At 46.2% G+C, this 23,275-nt stretch overlaps 3 protein-coding genes, 1 long non-coding RNA gene, 7 other non-coding genes and 1 pseudogene across 12 annotated transcripts; 9 read left to right on the forward strand and 3 right to left on the reverse strand.

Moving 5' to 3' along the window:
• The first annotated feature begins 91 nt into the window (after positions 1-91).
• trnay-gua lies at positions 92-180 on the forward strand. The gene is given in 2 exon segments: positions 92-128; positions 145-180. It is a non-coding gene; the product is annotated as a tRNA-Tyr (tRNA).
• On the reverse strand, positions 154-2,991 carry LOC119031201. Its single transcript, XR_005078547.1, has 2 exons — positions 2,934-2,991; positions 154-1,777 (listed from the first exon to the last, which is right to left on the reverse strand). It is a non-coding gene; the product is annotated as an uncharacterized LOC119031201 (long non-coding RNA).
• trnaa-agc lies at positions 594-666 on the reverse strand. The gene has a single exon. It is a non-coding gene; the product is annotated as a tRNA-Ala (tRNA).
• trnas-gcu lies at positions 774-855 on the forward strand. The gene has a single exon. It is a non-coding gene; the product is annotated as a tRNA-Ser (tRNA).
• trnay-gua lies at positions 1,248-1,336 on the forward strand. Its single transcript is given in 2 exon segments — positions 1,248-1,284; positions 1,301-1,336. It is a non-coding gene; the product is annotated as a tRNA-Tyr (tRNA).
• Positions 1,750-1,822, reverse strand: trnaa-agc. Its single transcript has one exon. It is a non-coding gene; the product is annotated as a tRNA-Ala (tRNA).
• Positions 1,930-2,011, forward strand: trnas-gcu. Its single transcript has one exon. It is a non-coding gene; the product is annotated as a tRNA-Ser (tRNA).
• Positions 2,404-2,492, forward strand: trnay-gua. Its single transcript is given in 2 exon segments — positions 2,404-2,440; positions 2,457-2,492. It is a non-coding gene; the product is annotated as a tRNA-Tyr (tRNA).
• Positions 2,992-3,118: 127 nt separating the features above from the next.
• On the forward strand, positions 3,119-7,853 carry LOC119031194. 2 transcript variants are annotated; one of them, XM_037119509.1, is made up of 6 exons: positions 3,119-3,168; positions 4,780-5,611; positions 5,716-5,775; positions 5,857-5,925; positions 6,599-7,127; positions 7,234-7,853. In XM_037119509.1, the coding sequence occupies exons 2-6, from the start codon at positions 4,783-4,785 to the stop codon at positions 7,661-7,663; spliced, it is 1,917 nt and encodes a 638-aa protein (XP_036975404.1). In that variant the 5' UTR covers positions 3,119-3,168; positions 4,780-4,782; the 3' UTR covers positions 7,664-7,853. The 2 variants fall into 2 exon arrangements, with proteins under 2 accessions (XP_036975404.1, XP_036975405.1); XM_037119510.1 differs by having other exon boundaries at positions 6,608-7,127; positions 7,234-7,852.
• A 941-nt stretch (positions 7,854-8,794) lies between these two features.
• Positions 8,795-9,698, forward strand: LOC119031622 (arp2/3 complex-activating protein rickA-like). Its single transcript, XM_037120204.1, has 3 exons — positions 8,795-9,019; positions 9,171-9,539; positions 9,624-9,698. Exons 1-3 carry the CDS (start codon positions 8,987-8,989, stop codon positions 9,696-9,698), a joined length of 477 nt encoding a protein of 158 aa, XP_036976099.1. The 5' UTR covers positions 8,795-8,986.
• A 2,016-nt stretch (positions 9,699-11,714) lies between these two features.
• Positions 11,715-13,158, forward strand: LOC119031623 (annotated as a pseudogene).
• Positions 13,159-16,616: 3,458 nt separating this feature from the next.
• On the forward strand, positions 16,617-22,069 carry LOC119031193. The gene is made up of 9 exons (XM_037119508.1): positions 16,617-16,716; positions 17,436-17,919; positions 18,024-18,083; positions 18,165-18,233; positions 18,907-19,435; positions 19,540-19,867; positions 20,194-20,995; positions 21,136-21,342; positions 21,497-22,069. The coding sequence occupies exons 2-9, from the start codon at positions 17,460-17,462 to the stop codon at positions 21,925-21,927; spliced, it is 2,886 nt and encodes a 961-aa protein (XP_036975403.1). The 5' UTR covers positions 16,617-16,716; positions 17,436-17,459; the 3' UTR covers positions 21,928-22,069.
• The last annotated feature ends 1,206 nt before the right edge of the window (positions 22,070-23,275 follow it).

Genomic DNA, 23,275 nt, shown 5'->3' on the forward strand with positions numbered 1-23,275 from the left:
TCCCAGTGTTAGGCCAGCAGGTGTTTAAACGAGCACACTCGTTGCCATGTTACGGTCCGTGTAGGTCTCTGTCGTTCCTCTCCAAGCGCTTCCTTCGATAGCTCAGTTGGTAGAGCGGAGGACTGTAGGTTGGTCAAAACAGTTATCCTTAGGTCGCTGGTTCAAATCCGGCTCGAAGGAGAATCTTTTCCTTGGCCTCCGTGTAGATTTGTGCCAATCGGAAAGCAACGGCTCTGGTTACTTGATTTTATCGGGCGCACGTACGTAGCTTGAATTTCCTCCGGGATCAATAAAGTATCAATAAAGTGTCTATCTATCTTGTCCACATCCAGCGGTACACTGAGTGACCGGCATCAGCGTTGTTGAGTATACGGGGCCCCTTAGCTACTTTATTCGCGTGCCAGCGAACTACCACACCTTAACTAAGGTCCAGGCCGTAGAGAGGTTGCAAAAGTCATGCAGTGAGATAGGCCACCAACAAGACCACCTGAGTTGATTCACAGAACGTTAAGCATGTCCATCGACTAATGTCCAGTATGTCACGGTTTTTCGCTCATTACCTTTGCAACAGAAGAGAGGAAACCAAAGTCTCCTGGAGAATGCGGGCATCGATCCCGCTACCTCTCGCATGCTAAGCGAGCGCTCTACCATTTGAGCTAATTCCCCTTGCGACCTCCTGCAAGGCACTGCAATCAGACCTGAGTTGGGTCCAACTGTCTTGGCTTTTTATGGTCACACACCGCGTGCGCACACGAAGGAGCCCTCAGCTCAAAGACGAGGTGGCCGAGTGGTTAAGGCGATGGACTGCTAATCCATTGTGCTCTGCACGCGTGGGTTCGAATCCCATCCTCGTCGCGCTTGAGGAATCTTTAATCGGCCATCTTCACATGTCAGCAAACTACCAAACCTCAACTGGCATTCCAGCTGTGTTTCACATCTGGCTTTTAAGCAGATGCTCGCTTCGCTCAGGCATGTCCGCCTAGAGGGCCCTGCCCGTCGTCCTCGTCTGTTCAGAATAGAAAGAGTCGAAGGCAGTCTTTTTCAGAGCCGCCTGTTTCGTTGCGTGATTTCTCTGGGGAAAAAAACTCAAAGCCGTCCCACGTCTGCCGGTGAACGTAGTGGCCGACGGCAGTCTTCACCAAGTATGTCATGAAACTCCCAGTGTTAGGCCAGCAGGTGTTTAAACGAGCACACTCGTTGCCATGTTACGGTCCGTGTAGGTCTCTGTCGTTCCTCTCTGAGCGCTTCCTTCGATAGCTCAGTTGGTAGAGCGGAGGACTGTAGGTTGGTCAAAACAGTTATCCTTAGGTCGCTGGTTCAAATCCGGCTCGAAGGAGAATCTTTTCCTTGGCCTCCGTGTAGATTTGTGCCAATCGGAAAGCAACGGCTCTGGTTACTTGATTTTATCGGGCGCACGTACGTAGCTTGAATTTCCTCCGGGATCAATAAAGTATCAATAAAGTGTCTATCTATCTTGTCCACATCCAGCGGTACACTGAGTGACCGGCATCAGCGTTGTTGAGTATACGGGGCCCCTTAGCTACTTTATTCGCGTGCCAGCGAACTACCACACCTTAACTAAGGTCCAGGCCGTAGAGAGGTTGCAAAAGTCATGCAGTGAGATAGGCCACCAACAAGACCACCTGAGTTGATTCACAGAACGTTAAGCATGTCCATCGACTAATGTCCAGTATGTCACGGTTTTTCGCTCATTACCTTTGCAACAGAAGAGAGGAAACCAAAGTCTCCTGGAGAATGCGGGCATCGATCCCGCTACCTCTCGCATGCTAAGCGAGCGCTCTACCATTTGAGCTAATTCCCCTTGCGACCTCCTGCAAGGCACTGCAATCAGACCTGAGTTGGGTCCAACTGTCTTGGCTTTTTATGGTCACACACCGCGTGCGCACACGAAGGAGCCCTCAGCTCAAAGACGAGGTGGCCGAGTGGTTAAGGCGATGGACTGCTAATCCATTGTGCTCTGCACGCGTGGGTTCGAATCCCATCCTCGTCGCACTTGAGGAATCTTTAATCGGCCATCTTCACATGTCAGCAAACTACCAAACCTCAACTGGCATTCCAGCTGTGTTTCACATCTGGCTTTTAAGCAGATGCTCGCTTCGCTCAGGCATGTCCGCCTAGAGGGCCCTGCCCGTCGTCCTCGTCTGTTCAGAATAGAAAGAGTCGAAGGCAGTCTTTTTCAGAGCCGCCTGTTTCGTTGCGTGATTTCTCTGGGGAAAAAAACTCAAAGCCGTCCCACGTCTGCCGGTGAACGTAGTGGCCGACGGCATTCTTCACCAAGTATGTCATGAAACTCCCAGTGTTAGGCCAGCAGGTGTTTAAACGAGCACACTCGTTGCCATGTTACGGTCCGTGTAGGTCTCTGTCGTTCCTCTCTGAGCGCTTCCTTCGATAGCTCAGTTGGTAGAGCGGAGGACTGTAGGTTGGTCAAAACAGTTATCCTTAGGTCGCTGGTTCAAATCCGGCTCGAAGGAGAATCTTTTCCTTGGCCTCCGTGTAGATTTGTGCCAATCGGAAAGCAACGGCTCTGGTTACTTGATTTTATCGGGCGCACGTACGTAGCTTGAATTTCCTCCGGGATCAATAAAGTATCAATAAAGTGTCTATCTATCTTGTCCACATCCAGCGGTACACTGAGTGACCGGCATCAGCGTTGTTGAGTATACGGGGCCCCTTAGCTACTTTATTCGCGTGCCAGCGAACTACCACACCTTAACTAAGGTCCAGGCCGTAGAGAGGTTGCAAAAGTCATGCAGTGAGATAGGCCACCAACAAGACCACCTGAGTTGATTCACAGAACGTTAAGCATGTCCATCGACTAATGTCCAGTATGTCACGGTTTTTCGCTCATTACCTTTGCAACAGAAGAGAGGAAACCAAAGTCTCCTGGAGAATGCGGGCATCGATCCCGCTACCTCTCGCTTGCGCTTCCTGCATCCTGCCTTCTCCGCCAAAGTAAGCCCAAAGTAAGCCCAAAGTAAGCCCACATCAGCCAATCACGTTCCTCCTTGTGGGCTTACTTTTGACCAATCACGTTGCGCCCTGTGGGCTTACTTTTGACAAATCACGTTCCTTCCCGCTGTGGCTTGTATTTTGACCCGCCGCTCTCGCGATCTCTCTCTCTCTCTATGACAACCCGTCTCTGCTTGGGTAAGTAGTGTATTACGCTGCTATTGAACGTAAACTTTTAAGGTTTTCGACAGTAAATAAAGAGAAAAAGGTGTCGCTCAAGTTAATAAAAAATGTAAAATCATATGAAATGAAACGTTAGCGGTACAAAAGTACAAAACGGTCCGAAAATGGCCGAAAACAGGACAGATAGTGGTAACCATAATCACAGCAACTAACGCAGTCGGTCGCAGGCACAGGTATGCTAAGAGCAATGATTATTACAACTAATACATATGTCAATACGGACAGCACAATACGCCCATATGGATAATAAACTGTATTGCCGTCCGTATGAATGAAAAACCGGCCGAAAATGGCGGAAAACAGGACAGATAGTAGTAACCATAATCACAGCGACTAACGGAGTCGGTCGTCTTAAGAGCAGTTTATTAAAACTAATACATGTGTCAATACGGACAGCACAATACGCCCATATGGATAATAAACTGTATTGCCGTCCGTATGAATGAAAAACCGGCCGAAAATGGCGGAAAACAGGACAGATAGTAGTAACCATAATCACAGCGACTAACGGAGTCGGTCGTCTTAAGAGCAGTTTATTAAAACTAATACATATGTCAATACGGACAGCACAATACGCCCATATGGATAATAAACTGTATTGCCGTCCGTATGAATGAAAAACCGGCCGAAAATGGCGGAAAACAGGACAGATAGTAGTAACCATAATCACAGCGACTAACGGAGTCGGTCGTCTTAAGAGCAGATTATTAAAACTAATACATATGTCAATACGGACAGCACAATACGCCCATATGGATAATAAACTGTATTGCCGTCCGTATGAATGAAAAACCGGCCGAAAATGGCGGAAAACAGGACAGATAGCGGTAACCATAATCACAGCGACTAACTGAGTCGGTGGTCTTAAGAGCAGTTTATTAAAACTAATACATATGTCAATACGGACAGCACAATACGCCCATATGGATAATAAACTGTATTGCCGTCCGTATGAATGAAAAACCGGCCGAAAATGGCGGAAAACAGGACAGATAGCGGTAACCATAATCACAGCGACTAACTGAGTCGGTGGTCTTAAGAGCAGTTTATTAAAACTAATACATATGTCAATACGGACTGCACAATACGCCCATATGGACAATAAACTGTATTGCCGTCCGTATGAATGAAAAACTGTATGTATGTGCATGTGTTATGTCCCGACTCTCAAGAATCAGTAATACATGGCTATATATATATATATATATATATATATATATATATATATATATATATATATAGCTGGCTTTAATGCCATGACTAGAAATTTTACCACAATTTATGTGGTGTATGCCAATAAACTCAGATTAAGAAAATATGTACACTTAATCATAATTAATTGCTAATCTTGTTTGTTTGTTTGCAAAAATTACTGCAATGTCACATTTTCAGTGTTGTACCGAATGATATACAGTTTTGTACTGACCAGTTTTAAAGTGTATTCACATATTATAATTTTATGTGATTTATCAAGTGGGGACACTAAAGTGTTGCACCTCATCTTTGACCAATATACAGGTATCTTTGAGATAACTAGAGCTAACATTCTTTTCTTTTTTCATTCAGATAATGTATGCGTACCCCGTTTTTCGTCGCCAGTCAGCCAGTTCAACTAGACTGCTGATGGCACCCTCGGAGGAGGCAAGGGCTCTTTCAAACACCGGGTCTGGAAGGGCCAAACCCAAAGAGGAGGTGCTGGCAGAGGCCGCTAACTTTGTGGCTGGCCATGGTGGAGACCCAGCTGACAGGCTTCTGGTACTGGCTCACTGCCAGCTGCAGTTTGGCATGTTCCAGGGCCAGAGGTTCAGGTGGCTCCTGGAGAACAGTCTTGGATATGCTGTGTATTTACTGCACAGCATTTCCAAGGAAACAGTGCAGGCAAACCCTCTGTCTGAGAACAAACAGCTGTTCCAGGAGTTTACCTCTCAGATCGCAGAGATGACGGTTGAACTGGAGAAGTTTAGCCGTAAGCAGGAGATGCAGAAGAAAGCGAAGGACACTGGAGACCAGGGTTATTTGATGGTGGAGTTTGGAGATTTTAAGGGTCGCTCCATGAAGGAAGTTTATGAGGACCAGAGCCAGAAGGCCCAGGCCCTCATCAATTACCTGAAGACTGCTGATGCCCGGCCCAACACCAACATGGCCATTTTCAAGACGTATGTCTTGAAGAGACGCGCTGCAGCCACCACCCTCCCATCTTCAGCCTCCACTTCCACTGGACGTCCTCCTGCATCCTCCACTTCCTCTGCACCTTCTCCTGCACCCTCCACTTCCTCTGCACCTCCAGCAGGATTCCAAAGTGGCACATGGAAGCCCGCCACTGTGAAATCTCTGCTGGCGCGTGGGAATCTGTCTCCTTCACAGCTGGTGAAAAAGTTGATGTCACCAGTTAAACTCTGTGAGTAGGAGTGTGAATTTTGAATTTCCCCTACAGCAGTCCGACCTACATGTATAACTTGTACCATTTTAACAGATTATACTAACTTGTCCACTTTTGTCCAGCTCCAGCACCGCAGCTCACCTCACCCCGACCTTCAAAACCCCGGCAGCTTTTCCCTTCTGGTTAGTATGCACCATCTTACAGACATTTGTCTCTGTGTATTGTTAACAGTAGGCTTAATACTTTCAACATTTCCTCTCCAGACTCTGCTGAGATTGATGATGAGGAAATGGTATCTGCTGCAGCGCAGTGTGAGGCACAGCTGAATACAGGTGTGGCATATGACACAAATGCAAATATGATGTGAATGTTTAGCGACAACAGTAAGAATATTATTTTGTGGAACATTTCTATGTTTTAAATATATTTTTATTCCCAAAACAGCATAAAACCACATCAACCTGGATGCAAACCTTAAAGATGTACAAAGGTGTCGCTGTTTTTTTTGTGTGTTTTTTGCTTAACTCCACTCACCCATGTGCTCTAAATCAATCACCTGAATCTTAACGCCTTTTTTTTCACACGCTTTTTTCACAATTACACTGCATGCTCTTCTCATTTACACTTTAGCTCCCTCTGAACCACTGGGATGGTGGATAGTTGTTGTTCTAATCATGACAATAGTAGTTGTTACTGTGTCTGTGTGCATATTTCATATTTGTGGGCATCATTAATACATTTTGCATAATTTTCCATGTGCTTACACTGGGTTCTTTGCTTCTTAATATTACTTAATGTACTACACTATCCACTACTAATCTTAAAATTGTAGTATTTTATCATTAGTATTATTGACATTTTATTTTAACACTAGTATTATTAACATTGTGCTATTTATTCAGTTTCTTTCTGTTGTGTTTCTGCACTGTGGCACTTTGTGAGTTGCATTTATGGCATATTACAATCAAAATCAACATCCAACCTAATTAATTTCTCCTTCATTAACTCTTGCAGCCACGGTGCCTCGTGATGCCTGTGCTGATCCTCCACCAGCAGCTCTCCTTCATCAACCTTCAGCTGAGCTTCCCAGTCACTGGAAGGATCAGCTTCCACCTTACCAGCACGAGTGGATACGGCACACTCTGTTCAAGGCCAACCCACGTACTGGCAAGCCAGAGCTAGTGTCACCGCTGAAGCTTTGGTGGTATCCTCCTCAGCCCGCCCTCATTCACACCCAGCCTCCCGCCTCGCCTGACCACTTCTTCTGTCGGCCGTTGTTCCTGTGGATGCCCCAGAAGATGTGGCTGTTTCCTCTAGTCTGTGTTCGTCCAGCCTGCGGCAAGCACAGACTAACAGCCGCAGGAGTGTACAGAACAGTGCGGAAGGTGCTGGACATCGACGGGTGGTATGACCTTGCCACTGAGTACCTGGAGTGCAAGCGCTGTTCCAAAAAGTATCCTGCTTGGTCTGAAGACATCTTAGGCCAGCTGGATGTGGGCCACCGCAGCATGTTTCCAGCTTTGCTCACTTACAGGTAATTCATATTTAATGTCAACCATTATCAGGTGCTTTTATTTGTGGGTTGTTTTTTTTTTTATTTTATTTTATTTTTTTGACATTACACTCCTTCCTTTCATTAGATACTCGTGTGGCATCCGTGTGCTGAGGATGATGAGGGAGAGGACAATGGGAAACAGCGTGACCCAGCTGTACAAAAAGCTGCAGGAACAGCATAGCGAGGCATGGATGGAGCGTGTCCTGCAGTACCTGACAGCTTGTGAACCATTCACAAGGTCCGCTGTTGTCCGTCCCTCTGTCTTTGCTGAGCCTCCCTGCTTACCTGCCCTACCCAAGCCCAAGTGGCTATTAGCAGTTTATGCCAGGGATGTTCTCAGCCGGCTGCATGAGGTGAAGGCCAAAATCACCTCCATCTTTGGCTCTGTCCTCAAGATGGACTCCACCAAAAAGGTATCACAGCCCTGTTTATATACAGAGTGCATACATAATAGATTGATAGAGATAGTCTTTAATGTCATTATACCAGCAGTACAACTACTGTGCAACTACTAAAAGCAGTGCAGCACACACACACACAATCACTACACAAACACTTCCACATGACAGTAAAATAAAATACATACAGCATACTAAAACAAAGCCTCAGATATCATCATCATCATCATAGTAGCATCAGAGAAACAGAGATTTAAATATTGCACTTACATTACATTTCATACTAATGAATGCAGTTTTTAACTCCTTATCTTTTCTGAATAGGTCACGAAGAAAACTCGCTGGTGCTGCTGCAGGTACAGCTGCCTGGTGCACCAATGTTGGCAACGAGTACGGTCAAGTCCTTGTCTCGGTTCTGACAGCTGGTGAGGGACAAGCACTTGACACCATGGCAGCTGGCCTGTTGAAGCGGTACAGGGAGGCGGGTGAGGCGCCACCCAACGTGATCTATGTGGACAGAGACTGCTGCAGTCAGCATGGCCCTTGTCGGGTGAAAGCCATGTTTGCAGGGTGGGATGAGCTTCAGGTGCGGCTTGACATCTGGCATTTCATGCGCCGTTTTGCTGCAGGTGTCACCACTGAGGCTCACCCCCTGTATGGCATCTTCATGGCACGCCTGTCCACGTGCATTTTTGAGTGGGATCCAGAAGATGTTGCTGCTCTTCGCCGTGCCAAGGAGGGTGAGCTGGCAGCAAGAAGTGTTGGCAACATCTCGGAGGAGGCGGTGACCACTCGCATCACTCGGAGGGAGTTGGCACTGCACTGCAGGAGGAGGACCCGAGGGGTGGAGGAGACCAACAGACTGATCGGGTCACTGATCAGTCTGTTTGACAGCGCGAGTGGGAAGGACACTCTGGGCGTTCCTCTGCTGGACCACGAACGGATCCAGCAGATATGGATGGAGCAGCAGAAACACCTTGGCTGTATCCAAGACCCAGAAGACTTCCAGCTCTACATCAAGACGGGCACCTTGAAGAAAGGCAACGTGGAGCTGTGCTGCTACAGGTGTGCCCGTGGCTCTACCTCCTTGGAGTCCTTTCACCTCCACCTGAACAGGTTTATTCCAGTATTGCATACATATGCGTTATTGGTTTTAGACCTCATTTTTTCTCAATATGTCTGGCTTTGTTTTATAGATACTTCATATCATATGTGGTTAATATCTTTTACAAATGCGACATACCTCTTTGTGTATTTCACCTTCAGGAACCAGTGCCAGTGATGCGCATTTCCAGGCGTATCTTCTGGAAGGGCTGATGCGCTGGAATGACGACCGGATGGAGGACGCCGTAAAGGGAGCACCTTCCATCCGCTCCTACAGCAGTGCTCTCAGAGAGGCGGTGGACCAGCTCAGCCAAAAGGTGCTAGGGAGATGCTGGGATGAGCGCTATCGCACCCCTGGAGCATACACAGGTAAGAAATTATCCCCCATTCAACATGAAAAAGAACACCTAATTAATGTTTTCTTTAATAACACTATGTTGATCAATGTAACCTGTAATGTATTGGATGAAATATTAATAATACTTTCCTTTTTTTCTGTTTTTTTTTTTTTTTTAACTAGGTGGAGTACTTGTACAGCCAGACCGGCAAGGAACTGACGCCAGTGCTCCAGAACCCAGAGGAGGAGGACAGGCTGGTGGAGGAAGTCAATGATGAGGACTTCCAAGATGAGGGCTTTGTTGAAGAGAGCATGGAGGACATCACAGTTCCGGTGCTGTATGAGGATGACCCCTCCCGTGCTCTGCAGAGCAGGCCCTCATCGTTAACGAGTCCTCAGGCCTCTCCTCCTCCTCCGCCGTCTCCACCTCAGCCTTCTTCTCCTCCACCTTCTTCGCATCTGCCTTCCCCACCTCCGCCCTCTCCTCCTCCTCCTCAGGCCCCTGCATCACCTGCTGATGTGCCGTCCAGCAGTATGTCTGACGAGGCTCGAGTAAGACACTTTAATAACTATTTCAATCCAATCTCAATGACATTTTATTTCATATATATTACTATTAATCAATTGATTTACTAGGTGATTGGACCGGATGGGATCGCTGGGTGGGACAAAGTCCAGGATCTCGCTGTTTACCTGGGTGGATCTCCGTGAGGCTTCTTACTTCACTGATCTGCAGGTGACCCAGATCGTCCAGCTGTGGACAGCTCTCCCTGAGGTTGACAAGATGCGTGTCAACTACCAGCCTCGCCATCAGGTGCGCCTGACAAGTGGCCGCTTTAAGGCACCGAAGCGGTCTGGAGTCACACCGGGTGTGGAGAGTGTCAAACGCTGCTTGATAGGACATCCTGGGGGTCCTGCACAGTGGCCCAGCACCAGCCGCTTGGTTGAGGCCATATGCACCAAGCTGTGCAGTTTGCACAAGTCGCCCACCAAGAAGTCTGGAGTCTCCACCCCCAGATGGTCAAAAATACTTGACAGCTACCACCACATCCGGGAGCTGGTGCTCAACACTCCAAGGTTTATGGCGGAGACCACGCTCCAGCTCTTTGAGCTAAATCAGAAGACACTCATTCAGTGGTAGGTCAGGCACATTATTTAGCAGCACTCATGTACCCCCTGGAACGCCTTCAAATACAGAGGGTACAAGTACCCCCATTTGAGAACCACTGATCTAACACAAATGATCTTCTCTCAGGTTTCAACGGAGGCAGAAGACCCAGGAGATGAGTGTCCTCTCCAGGGAATGGCTCCAACTAACAAGATTCCCGTGGCACCCAACCAGCTTCTGGCCCCTAAGGAGACACTGGAGCTCCTTCCTCCAACATCTGGCCCACGGCACCAGTTTGTCCTCCCTCCTAATCTGGAGGGACAGGCTCCCGTCCTGCGGCCAGGCAGACGGCCCGCTGCTGCCACCCCCACAGCACCAGGCACTGCACCCAACCCCACCGCACCAGGCACTGCACAGCCCATGTCAGCTCATTTAGGGAACTTAGTCCTGAACCCTGACAACACGCTGTCACTGGTGCTGGCAGCTCCTGGTGTCTCAACACCCAGTGCAGGCCCGGCTCAGCTTGGTTCTGCACTGGGCGCTCCTGTGTCTCGCTTCACAGAGAGAAACAGACGACGGCGGGCCCTTGAGGAGGAGAGTGGAGTGCCCAAGAGGAGGTATGTCAGAGGAGTGGCATATAACACGTGTGGCACGTGTGGACAGCCAAAAACCAAGGAGTTTGGCCATAGCCGTTATGGCAGCGCCACCTTTTGTCCACAGGCCTCACAAGGGAAATCTCTGGAGGAGTGGCTGAAGGAACAGAGAGCACAAAAATAGAGTGTGAACTTGTGTATATAGTGTATATATTGTGTGTTTGAGTACAGTTCCCCAATACAGTATCTGACGTGTATATAGTGTATATATTGTGTGTTTGAGTACAGTTCCCCAATACAGTATCTGACAAAAGTGGGTGCATCCCCCACATTTATGAAAAACAACATAAATTACTCTGGGGACAACACTATAGAAATGACACTTTGATATAGCAGTAGTCAGTGTACAGCTTGTATAACAGTTGGCAACAAAAGTAAGTACACATGTCTAAATTGTGCCCAAAGTGTCAATATTGAGTGTGATCACCATTATTAACTAGCACTGCCTTCACCCTCCAGGACATGGACTTCACCAGAGCTGCACAGGTCGCTGCGAGAGCTCTCTCTCTCTCTCTCTCTCTCTCTCCCTCTCTCACTCCTCCATGATGACGTCACAGAGCAGGTGGACGTTGGACACCTTGCTGTCCTCCACCGTCTGCTGCAGGGTGCTTCCAAGATGACACTGCCTTGCTGAGGAAAGTGAAGGTGAAAGTGATGGTGACTCTCCAGTCCTAGACCCAGTGGAGCACCTGTGAAGCATCCTGCAGTAGAAGGTGGAGGAGAGCAAGGTGTCTAACATCTACCTGCTCTGTGATGTCATCATGGAGGGGGGGGAGAGAGAGAGAGAGAGAGAGAGAGAGAGAGAACTTCAGCAGCAACCTGTGCAGCTCTGGTGAAGTCCATGTCCTGGAGGGTGAAAGCAGTGCTAGTTAATAATGGTGGTCACACTCAATATTGACACTTTGGGCAAAATTTAGACATGTTTATTGTGAGGTGTACTCACTTTTGTTGCCAACTGTTTAGGCTATGGCTATGTCTAGAGTTATTTTCAAAGGTCAGTTAATCTATACAGTTACATAAGCTGTACACTGACTACTACTAAGTTATATAGAAGTGTCATTTCTATAGTGTTGTCCCCCTGAAAAGATGTAATAAAAGTTGATCAAAAATGTGAGAATATACATACATATACATACATATAAATATAAATATAAATATAAATATAAATATAAATATATATATATATATATATATATATATATATATATACTGTGTGTGTGTTCTTTTCAATATTGATTTATTTTAGATCTTGTGTTCATTAAATCTTATTGTACCAACATTTATGACTCAGTGTGTCCATCATTTAAAAAAACTGTCCATTTTGTCCCATAGTAACACATTTTAATGTTATCATTATATTAATAGAATGAGAAAAAACATTAGCAGTCATTGGGGGGTACATCTTAAAGCCAAAGCAATGGTCTTCATAATAAATACAAATGAACAAGTATTACAACATATAACATCAAATTGCTATGGATTTTAAATCGGGAGTAATACCTCAGGAAAACATCTGGCACCATGATTTCGTGAGACCACGAGGGGGAGACGTTCTCATGGCAACGGACAAACAATCAGAGAGGGAGCAACAACAAACCGTCTTGGCCGGCAGGTCGTAGGTACGAATCCAGCTCACGGCGAGGTGCGCGGCGGATGACTCGGTTAAAATACGCGAGAAATATACATATAGAGATACAGGAGACACTGTCTGTGATATTTCACTGTTCGATCATTCCCCCGTGCTTTTCGCGTGTCTTTTCCTTTGCGTGAGGAGCGTAAAGATTGGCCCCCTTCCTATGCTAAGCGAGCGCTCTACCATTTGAGCTAATTCCCCTTGCGACCTCCTGCAAGGCACCGCAATCAGACCTGAGTTGGGTCCAACTGGAGCAGGAGATGATCCACGACATACAGGAGATGAGGCAAAGCATGGAGTACATGGGGAGGCTCCACCAGAAGATCTTCGAGTAAATCGATCAGACCTCAACCTTGACGGGGATGTTCAAGCCCATCAGCTTCCAGGAGCTGGGAAGGATAGCAGCAGCTTTGCCCTCCGCCTAGGCACTCAGGAGTTCTCCCCAGAGGAGCTATCAGTCAAACAGGTGGGCAGGAAGTTGAGGGTGAGCGGCAAGACACAGAAGAAGAAGGAGGATGAGAAGGGCTCGTACTCCTACAGGTGTCAGGAGTTCAGGCAGGAGTTCGACCTTCCGAGCGACGTGGACCCCGAGACCGTCACCTGCTCGCTGGTGGGCGGCAAGCTGCAGATCCAGGCACCCCGGGACAAAGCGGTGACTGACAGGAAGGAGAGGGTCGTCCTCATCACCTTAACCTCCGCCCCGGCCATCACCTCCTCCAGCGGGGGGGCAGAGGGGAACAGCACCTCCTCCTCCTCTGCCCTGCTGAGAAAAACTGAACCATCTCATCCATCCGCGTCATCACTTCCTCGGGCTTTATTTGGTTGTTTTTCCTGTCAGACAGCTGATCAAGTGCAGGCCCGTCCCGTCCTGCAGCTCAACTCTGGCAAAAAAGAAAAAAGAAAAAAACAAACATGACTGACAGGCAGCTGCAGGTCTTACTATAAATACTCAACTATCAAGAATATGTAACTGGTTGAGAGAAGTATTTCAAGTAATCTAAATACTGCTGAGTAGTTGATGTAAAAACTTAATAGGAAAAGTCACTACAGCTGTAAGCTATAGAAGTAAAAATACAATATTTCTAAAAATGTAATGAGGTGTAAAGTACTAAAGTAAAGTAAAAGTACTTCAAATTTGTGGGCTACTTTTGCACAGTGCATAAGTAGTCTAAGTGCACTTAATTACTCACTACTACTGTATCTGACATTTCCACTGAGAGTGGACACAGTACTCAGACATCATTCCTGTAAAGGTAAGAATATTACAGTGTAGAGAAAATATATAACAAGTAAAGTTCCTGTATTAAGCTTTTACTTAATTTAGAGTACAACAGTACTATCAGCTCCGTGTAGTACAAGTATCAACAGTAAAACTACATGAATACTGCAGAGTAATAGCAGTCCCAGGGACATATAAATACTACATATAGATATATTACTACATTCCTATGTATATTTTACACCCCATACCATTATATGTTAAATGTTAAACTGCTTTCTACAAAATCATACTTCTAAATTGTGTGAAGATCTAGATTGGATTCATCTGTGTCACTGTGTAAATGACAGGGCAGTCATGAAGCAATGCTGCAGGTCTGAACAGATTAATTGTTTATTTTTACTTTATAAACTGACTGCATGATTGCCTTTTTTTTTTTTTTATCTCTATCAGGATCATTTGTGCAGCATTCTGATGCTTGTATGAATTGTTTTGAGAACACAGAAAGCTATAATTACCCCTTGACACCCACCTGTTTTTTGTCATTTTCGCCTATTGAGCATACCCAAATGGAAAAACTTATAACACAATGACTACAAGTCCCAGATGGATGTATGATACTTCATTTGAAACCTCTAGTTTCTGAAGATGACAAATGACATCAGTTCAAACATGGCTCTAAAACATTTTTTTTGTCTTCAAAAAAAATAGCTCATATTTGAATAACAATAACTAGAATGTGCTTTATGTAAGGCAAATGTCAATATACCACATACCCTCTACATCGTGTCAACTACACCTGGATAAAATTTTAGACTTCTAGGCCTAACCTTATGGGAGTTATGGAGTTTTTAGTTTGTGGTGTCACTGGCGTCCCCGAACCTCTCCAAAACGTCTCCAAATGGCCAAATTGTGCAAAATGCTTTTACTCACTTCTGTGACACTGGAAACATTACTGAAGCACTTTGGTGACTATAAAGCCTTCCTCCATGATTCAAAACATATTTTTTTCACACATTCATTTGATGGGTGGTTAGAGGGGTTTCCACACGCTTCTAGGTGGCCGTATTGACATACTGTCATGCGACAAGACACTACAGAATAGTAACCATTATACAAAAATGACCCTAACCCTTTCAATATACTAATACTGTATGTACGCAGCGGGGGAGGTAGCACTGGTGGATGCAGAAGAGGATCGTTGGCACTTCGGATGACCCCCTTCAGCAGGAGAGGGGGTTGGGCGTCTGACTGCCTCACTTTCAGGCTCCCAATCCACGTAACTTTCTTCAGACTGTGACCTACAAATCACAATGCAATGCACAAATGTTAGCACATATGATGAAAAAATATATAAATGCAATTCAACAGGGTGCTATTTACATAGGAAACAAATAAACACAGATATATACTACATATATACTACATATTACACAAAAACATCAGAAAAATGACTGTACATAAACAGAATTGAATTGAGGGAATATTCCCAGCGTCCGGTCAGTGAAAAAGATCTAGTTCAATTTGTTTACAAGCTTGAAAATAAATAAATAAATAAATAAATAAATAAATAAATAAATAAATAAAAGGGAATTAGAGGCTCAAAAAGAATAACATTATAGAATAGAATTATAAGGATTACATAGCTTTGGTTGAGTAGTTGATGCAAGCTAGGCTAATTAGCCCCTGGGGCTCTAACCATTTAGCATTATTTATGAAATGCTAATGTATACTGTACAGTTCACTGTAAGCATAAAAACCCCTTCCCGCTAACTTTCATTCAAATTTCACTCATGGCTAAATAAATAAATCAAACATCATCCAAGATAACGTTACACACCGATCTAAGATGTCGTCGAGGCCCTGAGCAAACATCTCCTCTCTCTCAGAGCCCTACTCACCGTCTTCAATTTCATCACATGATGCCATGATCCATTCCAGGTCTTCTTCTCGGACATGTTTAGTTTTTCTTTGTGGATTTCGCCATTGTAAACTGTGAAAATTGCCGTCTAAAAGTATTTAAATGTCCGGTGCGAATGCGTCTGCTGCGTAAAGTTAGCCCGCTAGCTGCCAGACGCAGTGATATTCCTCGGCTCATACCTAACGCACCTGGGCACGCCTACCATCGTTGGAAAGGTAAAATAATTGGCTAGAAGCCTGAGTGATTGACATGTTGATAGCCAAAACGCTATCCCTGTACTAAGGCAGCAAAAAACAGTAAACAAAGCCTATTGGCCCTTTAAACAAAGGAGCGCTCCATCTAATTCAAGGGCTGTGCTGAACAGAGAAAGATGGGGACACTTTTATTTTGTAGCCAGCAAAGTGATGAAAACGAGCACACCCAACAACACCATACAGGAACTAGAGAAAATAAAGATGCGGCCGGTAAAGTCTGGATTTTATTTGACAAACAAAGTTGGTAGACGGTAAACAAATTGACTTTACAGGACGATATTCACAAGCTGGAATAATTTTATGAAAAACCATTTAGATGCTTTTGATCATTGGATTCTTAGGGACAACCGGAATATAAATAAATGAGGAATGGACACATATTACGGATACAAATAATATATATATATATATATATATATATATATATATATATATATATATATATATATATATATATATATATATATATATATATATATATATATATATATATATATATACCACGCTTTGATTCACGATGTTGTATTTGCTGATGATTAATAACAAACACAACTCTGCTGCTCCACGGGCGCAACAATAACCCAGGCTTTGCCTTGGCCGGCAGGTCGTGGGTACGCATCCGGCTCACGGCGAGGTGCGCGGCGGATGACTCGGTTAAAATACGCGAGAAATATACATACAGAGATACAGGAGACACTGTCTGTGATATTTCACTATTCGATCATTCCCCCGTGCTTTTCGCGTGTCTTTCCCTTTGCGTGAGGGAGCGTAAAAATTGGCCCCCTGCCAAAGTAAGCCCAAAGTAAGCCCACATCAGCCAATCACGTTCTGTCCTGTGGGCTTACTTTTGACAAATCACGTTCCTTGCCGCCGTGGCTTACATTTAGGCCCGCTGCTCTCGCGATCCTTCTCTCGCTCTATGACAACCCGTCTCTGCTTTGGTAAGTAGTTTATTACTCTACTATTGAACGTAAACTTTTAAGGTTTTCGACAGTAAATAAAAGAGAAAAAGATATCGCTGAAGTTAATATAAAATGTAAAATCAAATTAAATGAAACGTTAGCAGTACAAAAGTACAAAACGGTCCGAAAATGGCCGAAAACGGGGCAGATAGTGGTAACCATAATCACAGCAAGTAACTGAGTCGGTTGCAGGCACAGGTGTTTTAAGAGCAATGAATTATTCAAACTAATACATATGTCAATACGGACTGCACAATACGCCCATATGGACAATAAACTGTATTCCCGTCCGTATGAATGAAAAACTGGCCGAAAATGACCGAAAACAGGACAGATAGTGGTAACCATAATCACAGCAACTAACTGAGTCGGTCGCAGGTGTTTCGGATTAACGCGGGGCTTTGTTAACTGGCGACCGTCAGCCGAATGCGTCTGTGGTCACCGTAGCTACAACAGATGTTGAAAACGGGAAGAGAAGACATAGCTGTCCTCAGATCTGCCTCTTTGTTCAGGTTTCCTCTGGTCAAAACACACCTGATACGTGTTCGGGCTGCTGTTTGATTTAACGTGTCTGACCCTCAGTCGCTGTATCAAAGTTGCTGGTTGTTACGGAGGACGTTGTAAACAGGAAAATGGAGAGTTGCTTTTCCTGTGAATATGTATCTCTAATAAACCTTTATTAAAAACACGTGTTCCAGGAGTTTACCTCTCAGATCAGAGAGATGACGGTGGAACTGGAGAAGTTTAGCTGTAAGCAGGAGATGCAGAAGAAAGCGAAGGACACTGGAGACCAGGGCTATTTGATGGTGGAGTTTGGAGATTTTAAGGGTCGCTCCATGAAGGAAGTTTATGAGGACCAGAGCCAGAAGGCCCAGGCCCTCATCAATTACCTGAAGACTGCTGATGCCCGGCCCAACACCAACATGGCCATTTTCAAGACGTATGTCTTGAAGAGACGCGCTGCAGCCACCACCCTCCCATCTTCAGCCTCCACTTCCACTGGACGTCCTCCTGCGCCCTCCACTTCCACTGGACGTCCTCCTGCATCCTCCACTTCCTCTGCACCCCCAGCAGGATTCCAAAGTGGCGCATGGAAGCCCGCCACTGTGAAATCTCTGCTGGCGCGTGGGAAACTGTCTCCTTCACAGCTGGTGAAAAAGTTGATGTCACCAGTTAAACTCTGTGAGTAGGAGTGTGAATTTTGAATATCCCCTACAGCAGTCCTACCTACATGTATAACTTGTACCATTTTAACAGATTATACTAACTTGTCCACTTTTGTCCAGCTCCTGCACCGCAGCTCACCTCACCCCGACCTTCAAAACCCCGGCAGCTTTTCCCTTCTGGTAAGTATGCACCATCTTACAGACATTTGTCTCTGTGTATTGTTAACAGTAGGCCTAATACTTTCAACATTTCCTCTCCAGACTCTGCTGAGATTGATGATGAGGAAATGGTATCTGCTGCAGCGCAGTGTGAGGCACAGCTGAATACAGGTGTGGCATATGACACAAATGCAAATATGATGTGAATGTTTAGCGACAACAGTAAGAATATTATTTTGTGGAACATTTCTACGTTTTAAATATATTTTTATTCCCAAAACAGCATAAAACCACATCAACCTGGATGCAAACCTTAAAGATGTACAAAGGTGTCGCTGTTTTTTTTGTGTGTTTTTTGCTTAACTCCACTCACCCATGTGCTCCAAATCAATCACCTGAATTTTAACGCCGTTTTTTTCACACGCTTTTTTCACAATTACACTGCATGCTCTTCGCATTCACATTTTAGCTCCCTCTGAACCACTGGGATGGTGGATAGTTGTTGTTCTAATCATGACAATAGTAGTTGTTACTGTGTCTGTGTGCATATTTCATATTTGTGGGCATCATTAATACATTTTGCATAATTTTCCATGTGCTTACACTGGGTTCTTTGCTTCTTAATATTACTTAATGTACTACACTATCCACTACTAATCTTAAAATTGTAGTATTTTATCATTAGTATTATTGACATTTTATTTTAACACTAGTATTATTAACATTGTGCTATTTATTCAGTTTCTCTCTGTTGTGTTTCTGCACTGTGGCACTTTGTGAGTTGCATTTATGGCATATTACAATCAAAATCAACATCCAACCTAAGTAATTTCTCCTTCATTAGCTCTTGCAGCCACGGTGCCTCGTGATGCCTGTGCTGATCCTCCACCAGCAGCTCTCCTTCATCAACCTTCAGCTGAGCTTCCCAGTCACTGGAAGGATCAGCTTCCACCTTACCAGCACGAGTGGATACGGCACACTCTGTTCAAGGCCAACCCACGTACTGGCAAGCCAGAGCTGGTGTCACCGCTGAAGCTTTGGTGGTATCCTCCTCAGCCCGCCCTCATTCACACCCAGCCTCCCGCCTCGCCTGACCACTTCTTCTGTCGGCCGTTGTTCCTGTGGATGCCCCAGAAGATGTGGCTGTTTCCTCTAGTCTGTGTTCGTCCAGCCTGCGGCAAGCACAGACTAACAGCCGCGGGAGTGTACAGAACAGTGCGGAAGGTGCTGGACATCGACGGGTGGTATGACCTTGCCACTGAGTACCTGGAGTGCAAGCGCTGTTCCAAAAAGTATCCTGCTTGGTCTGAAGACATCTTAGGCCAGCTGGATGTGGGCCACCGCAGCAAGTTTCCAGCTTTGCTCACTTACAGGTAATTCATATTTAATGTCAACCATTATTAGGTGCTTTTATTTGTGGGTTGTTTTTTTTTATTTTATTTTATTTTTTTGACATTACACTCCTTCCTTTCATTAGATACTCGTGTGGCATCCGTGTGCTGAGGATGATGAGGGAGAGGACAATGGGAAACAGCATGACCCAGCTGTACAAAAAGCTGCAGGAACAGCATAGCGAGGCATGGATGGAGCGTGTCCTGCAGTACCTGACAGCTTGTGAACCATTCACAAGGTCCGCTGTTGTCCGTCCCTCTGTCTTTGCTGAGCCTCCCTGCTTACCTGCCCTACCCAAGCCCAAGTGGCTGTTAGCAGTTTATGCCAGGGATGTTCTCAGCCGGCTGCATGAGGTGAAGGCCAAAATCACCTCCATCTTTGGCTCTGTCCTCAAGATGGACTCCACCAAAAAGGTATCACAGCCCTGTTTATATACAGAGTGCATACATAATAGATTGATAGATATAGTCTTTAATGTCATTATACCAGCAGTACAACTACTGTGCAACTACTAAAAGCAATGCAGTACACACACACAATCAATACACAAACACTTCCACATGACAGTAAAATAAAATACATACAGCATACTAAAACAAAGCCTCAGATATCATCATCATCATCATCACCACCAGGGAGCATAGTAGCAGCATCAGAGAAACAGAGATTTAAATATTGCACTTACATTACATTTCATACTAATGAATGCAGTTTTTAACTCCTTATCTTTTCTGAATAGGTCACGAAGAAACTCGCTGGTGCTGCTGCAGGTACAGCTGCCTGGTGCACCAATGTTGGCAACGAGTACGGTCAAGTCCTTGTCTCGGTTCTGACAGCTGGTGAGGGACAAGCACTTGACACCATGGCAGCTGGCCTGTTGAAGCGGTACAGGGAGGCGGGTGAGGCGCCACCCAAGGTGATCTATGTGGACAGAGACTGCTGCAGTCAGCATGGCCCTTGTCGGGTGAAAGCCATGTTTGCAGGGTGGGATGAGCTTCAGGTGCGGCTTGACATCTGGCATTTCATGCGCCGTTTTGCTGCAGGTGTCACCACTGAGGCTCACCCCCTGTATGGCATCTTCATGGCACGCCTGTCCACGTGCATTTTTGAGTGGGATCCAGAAGATGTTGCTGCTCTTCGCCGTGCCAAGGAGGGTGAGCTTGCAGCAAGAAGTGTTGGCAACATCTCGGAGGAGGCGGTGACCACTCGCATCACTCGGAGGGAGTTGGCACTGCACTGCAGGAGGAGGACCCGAGGGGTGGAGGAGACCAACAGACTGATCGGGTCACTGATCAGTCTGTTTGACAGCGCGAGTGGGAAGGACACTCTGGGCGTTCCTCTGCTGGACCACGAACGGATCCAGCAGATATGGATGGAGCAGCAGAAACACCTTGGCTGTATCCAAGACCCAGAAGACTTCCAGCTCTACATCAAGACGGGCACCTTGAAGAAAGGCAACGTGGAGCTGTGCTGCTACAGGTGTGCCCGTGGCTCTACCTCCTTGGAGTCCTTTCACCTCCACCTGAACAGGTTTATTCCAGGTATTGCATACATATGCGTTATTAGTTTTAGACCTCTTTTTTTCTCAATATGTCTGGCTTTGTTTTATAGATACTTCATATCATATGTGGTTAATATCTTTTACAAATGCGACATACCTCTTTGTGTATTTCACCTTCAGGAACCAGTGCCAGTGATGTGCATTTCCAGGCGTATCTTCTGGAAGGGCTGATGCGCTGGAATGACGACCGGATGGAGGACGCTGTAAAGGGAGCACCTTCCATCCGCTCCTACAGCAGTGCTCTCAGAGAGGCGGTGGACCAGCTCAGCCAAAAGGTGCTAGGGAGATGCTGGGATGAGCGCTATCGCACCCCTGGAGCATACACAGGTAAGAAATTATCCCCCATTCAACATGAAAAAGAACACCTTAATTAATGTTTTCTTTAATAACACTATGTTGATCAATGTAACCTGTAATGTATTGGATGAAATATTAATAATACTTTCCTTTTTTTCTGTTTTTTTTTTGTTTTTTTTCCTAGGTGAATTGCTGGGGATGGAGTACTTGTACAGCCAGACCGGCAAGGAACTGACGCCAGTGCTCCAGAACCCAGAGGAGGAGGACAGGCTGGTGGAGGAAGTCAATGATGAGGACTTCCAAGATGAGGGCTTTGTTGAAGAGAGCATGGAGGACATCACAGTTCCGGTGCTGTATGAGGATGACCCCTCCCGTGCTCTGCAGAGCAGGCCCTCATCGTTAACGAGTCCTCAGCCTTCTTCTCCTCCGCCTTCTGCGCATCTGCCTTCCCCACCTCCGCCCTCTCCTCCTCCTCAGGCCCCTGCATCACCTGCTGATGTGCCGTCCAGCAGTATGTCTGACGAGGCTCGAGTAAGACACTTTGATAACTATTTCAATCCAATCTCAATGACATTTTATTTCACATATATTACTATTAATCGATTGATTTACTAGGGAGCAGTGATTGGACCGGATGGGATCGCTGGGTGGGACAAAGTCCAGGATCTCGCTGTTTACCTGGTGGATCTCCGTGAGGCTTCTTACTTCACTGATCTGCAGGTGACCCAGATCGTCCAGCTGTGGACAGCTCTCCCTGAGGTTGACAAGATGCGTGTCAACTACCAGCCTCGCCATCAGGTGCGCCTGACAAGTGGCCGCTTTAAGGCTCCGAAGCGGTCTGGAGTCACACCGGGTGTGGAGAGTGTCAAACGCTGCTTGATAGGACATCCTGGGGGTCCTGCACAGTGGCCCAGCACCAGCCGCTTGGTTGAGGCCATATGCACCAAGCTGTGCAGTTTGCACAAGTCGCCCACCAAGAAGTCTGGAGTCTCCACCCCTAGATGGTCAAAAATCCTTGACAGCTACCACCACATCCGGGAGCTGGTGCTCAACACTCCAAGGCTTATGGCGGAGACCACGCTCCAGCTCTTTGAGCTAAATCAGAAGACACTCATTCAGTGGTAGGTCAGGCACATTATTTGGCAGCACTCATGTACCCCCTGGAACGCCTTCAAATACAGAGGGTACTAGTACCCCCATTTGAGAACCACTGATCTAACACAAATGATCTTCTCTCAGGTTTCAACGGAGGCAGAAGACCCAGGAGATGAGTGTCCTCTCCCAGGGAATGGCTCCAACTAACAAGATTCCCGTGGCACCCGACCAGCTTCCGGCCCCGAAGGAGACACTGGAGCTCCTTCCTCCAACATCTGGCCCACGGCACCAGTTTGTCCTCCCTCCTAATCTGGAGGGACAGGCTCCCGTCCTGCGGCCAGGCAGACGGCCCGCTGCTGCCACCAGGGAGCGCCCCATTGCACCCACCACCACAGCACCAGGCACTGCACCCAACCCCACCGCACCAGGCACTGCACAGCCCATGTCAGCTCATTTAGGGAACTTAGTCCTGAACCCTGACAACACGCTGTCACTGGTGCTGGCAGCTCCTGGTGTCTCAACACCCAGTGCAGGCCCGGCTCAGCTTGGTTCTGCACTGGGCGCTCCTGTGTCTCGCTTCACAGAGAGAAACAGACGACGGCGGGCCCTTGAGGAGGAGAGTGGAGTGTCCAAGAGGAGGTATCTAAGAGGAGTGGCATATAACACGTGTGGCACGTGTGGACAGCCAAAAACCAAGGAGTTTGGCCATAGCCGTTATGACAGCGCCACCTTTTGTCCACAGGCCTCACAAGGGAAATCTCTGGAGGAGTGGCTGAAGGAACAGAGAGCACAAAAATAGAGTGTGAGCTTGTGTATATAGTGTATATATTGTGTGTTTGAGTACAATTCCCAAATACAGTATCTGACA

The sequence above is a fragment of the Acanthopagrus latus genome, chromosome 13, assembly GCF_904848185.1.
Source record: "Acanthopagrus latus isolate v.2019 chromosome 13, fAcaLat1.1, whole genome shotgun sequence".
Classification (NCBI taxonomy): domain Eukaryota; kingdom Metazoa; phylum Chordata; class Actinopteri; order Spariformes; family Sparidae; genus Acanthopagrus; species Acanthopagrus latus.

What these genes read in the sequence shown, in the direction of transcription:
- LOC119031194 (XM_037119509.1), top strand. Translation starts at nt 4,783, where the DNA reads ATGTATGCGTACCCCGTTTTTCGTCGCCAGTCAGCCAGTTCAACTAGA. An exon ending in CCGGCAGCTTTTCCCTTCTG is followed by an intron (nt 5,776 to 5,856) that starts GTTAGTATGCAC and finishes TTTCCTCTCCAG; the next exon opens with ACTCTGCTGAGATTGATGAT. An exon ending in TGAGGCACAGCTGAATACAG is followed by an intron (nt 5,926 to 6,598) that starts GTGTGGCATATG and finishes CTCCTTCATTAA; the next exon opens with CTCTTGCAGCCACGGTGCCT.
- LOC119031193 (XM_037119508.1), top strand. Translation starts at nt 17,460, where the DNA reads ATGACGGTGGAACTGGAGAAGTTTAGCTGTAAGCAGGAGATGCAGAAG. An exon ending in CCGGCAGCTTTTCCCTTCTG is followed by an intron (nt 18,084 to 18,164) that starts GTAAGTATGCAC and finishes TTTCCTCTCCAG; the next exon opens with ACTCTGCTGAGATTGATGAT. An exon ending in CCAGCTTTGCTCACTTACAG is followed by an intron (nt 19,436 to 19,539) that starts GTAATTCATATT and finishes TCCTTTCATTAG; the next exon opens with ATACTCGTGTGGCATCCGTG.
- LOC119031622 (XM_037120204.1), top strand. Translation starts at nt 8,987, where the DNA reads ATGAGCGCTATCGCACCCCTGGAGCATACACAG. An exon ending in CACCCCTGGAGCATACACAG is followed by an intron (nt 9,020 to 9,170) that starts GTAAGAAATTAT and finishes TTTTTTAACTAG; the next exon opens with GTGGAGTACTTGTACAGCCA. An exon ending in GTATGTCTGACGAGGCTCGA is followed by an intron (nt 9,540 to 9,623) that starts GTAAGACACTTT and finishes TTGATTTACTAG; the next exon opens with GTGATTGGACCGGATGGGAT.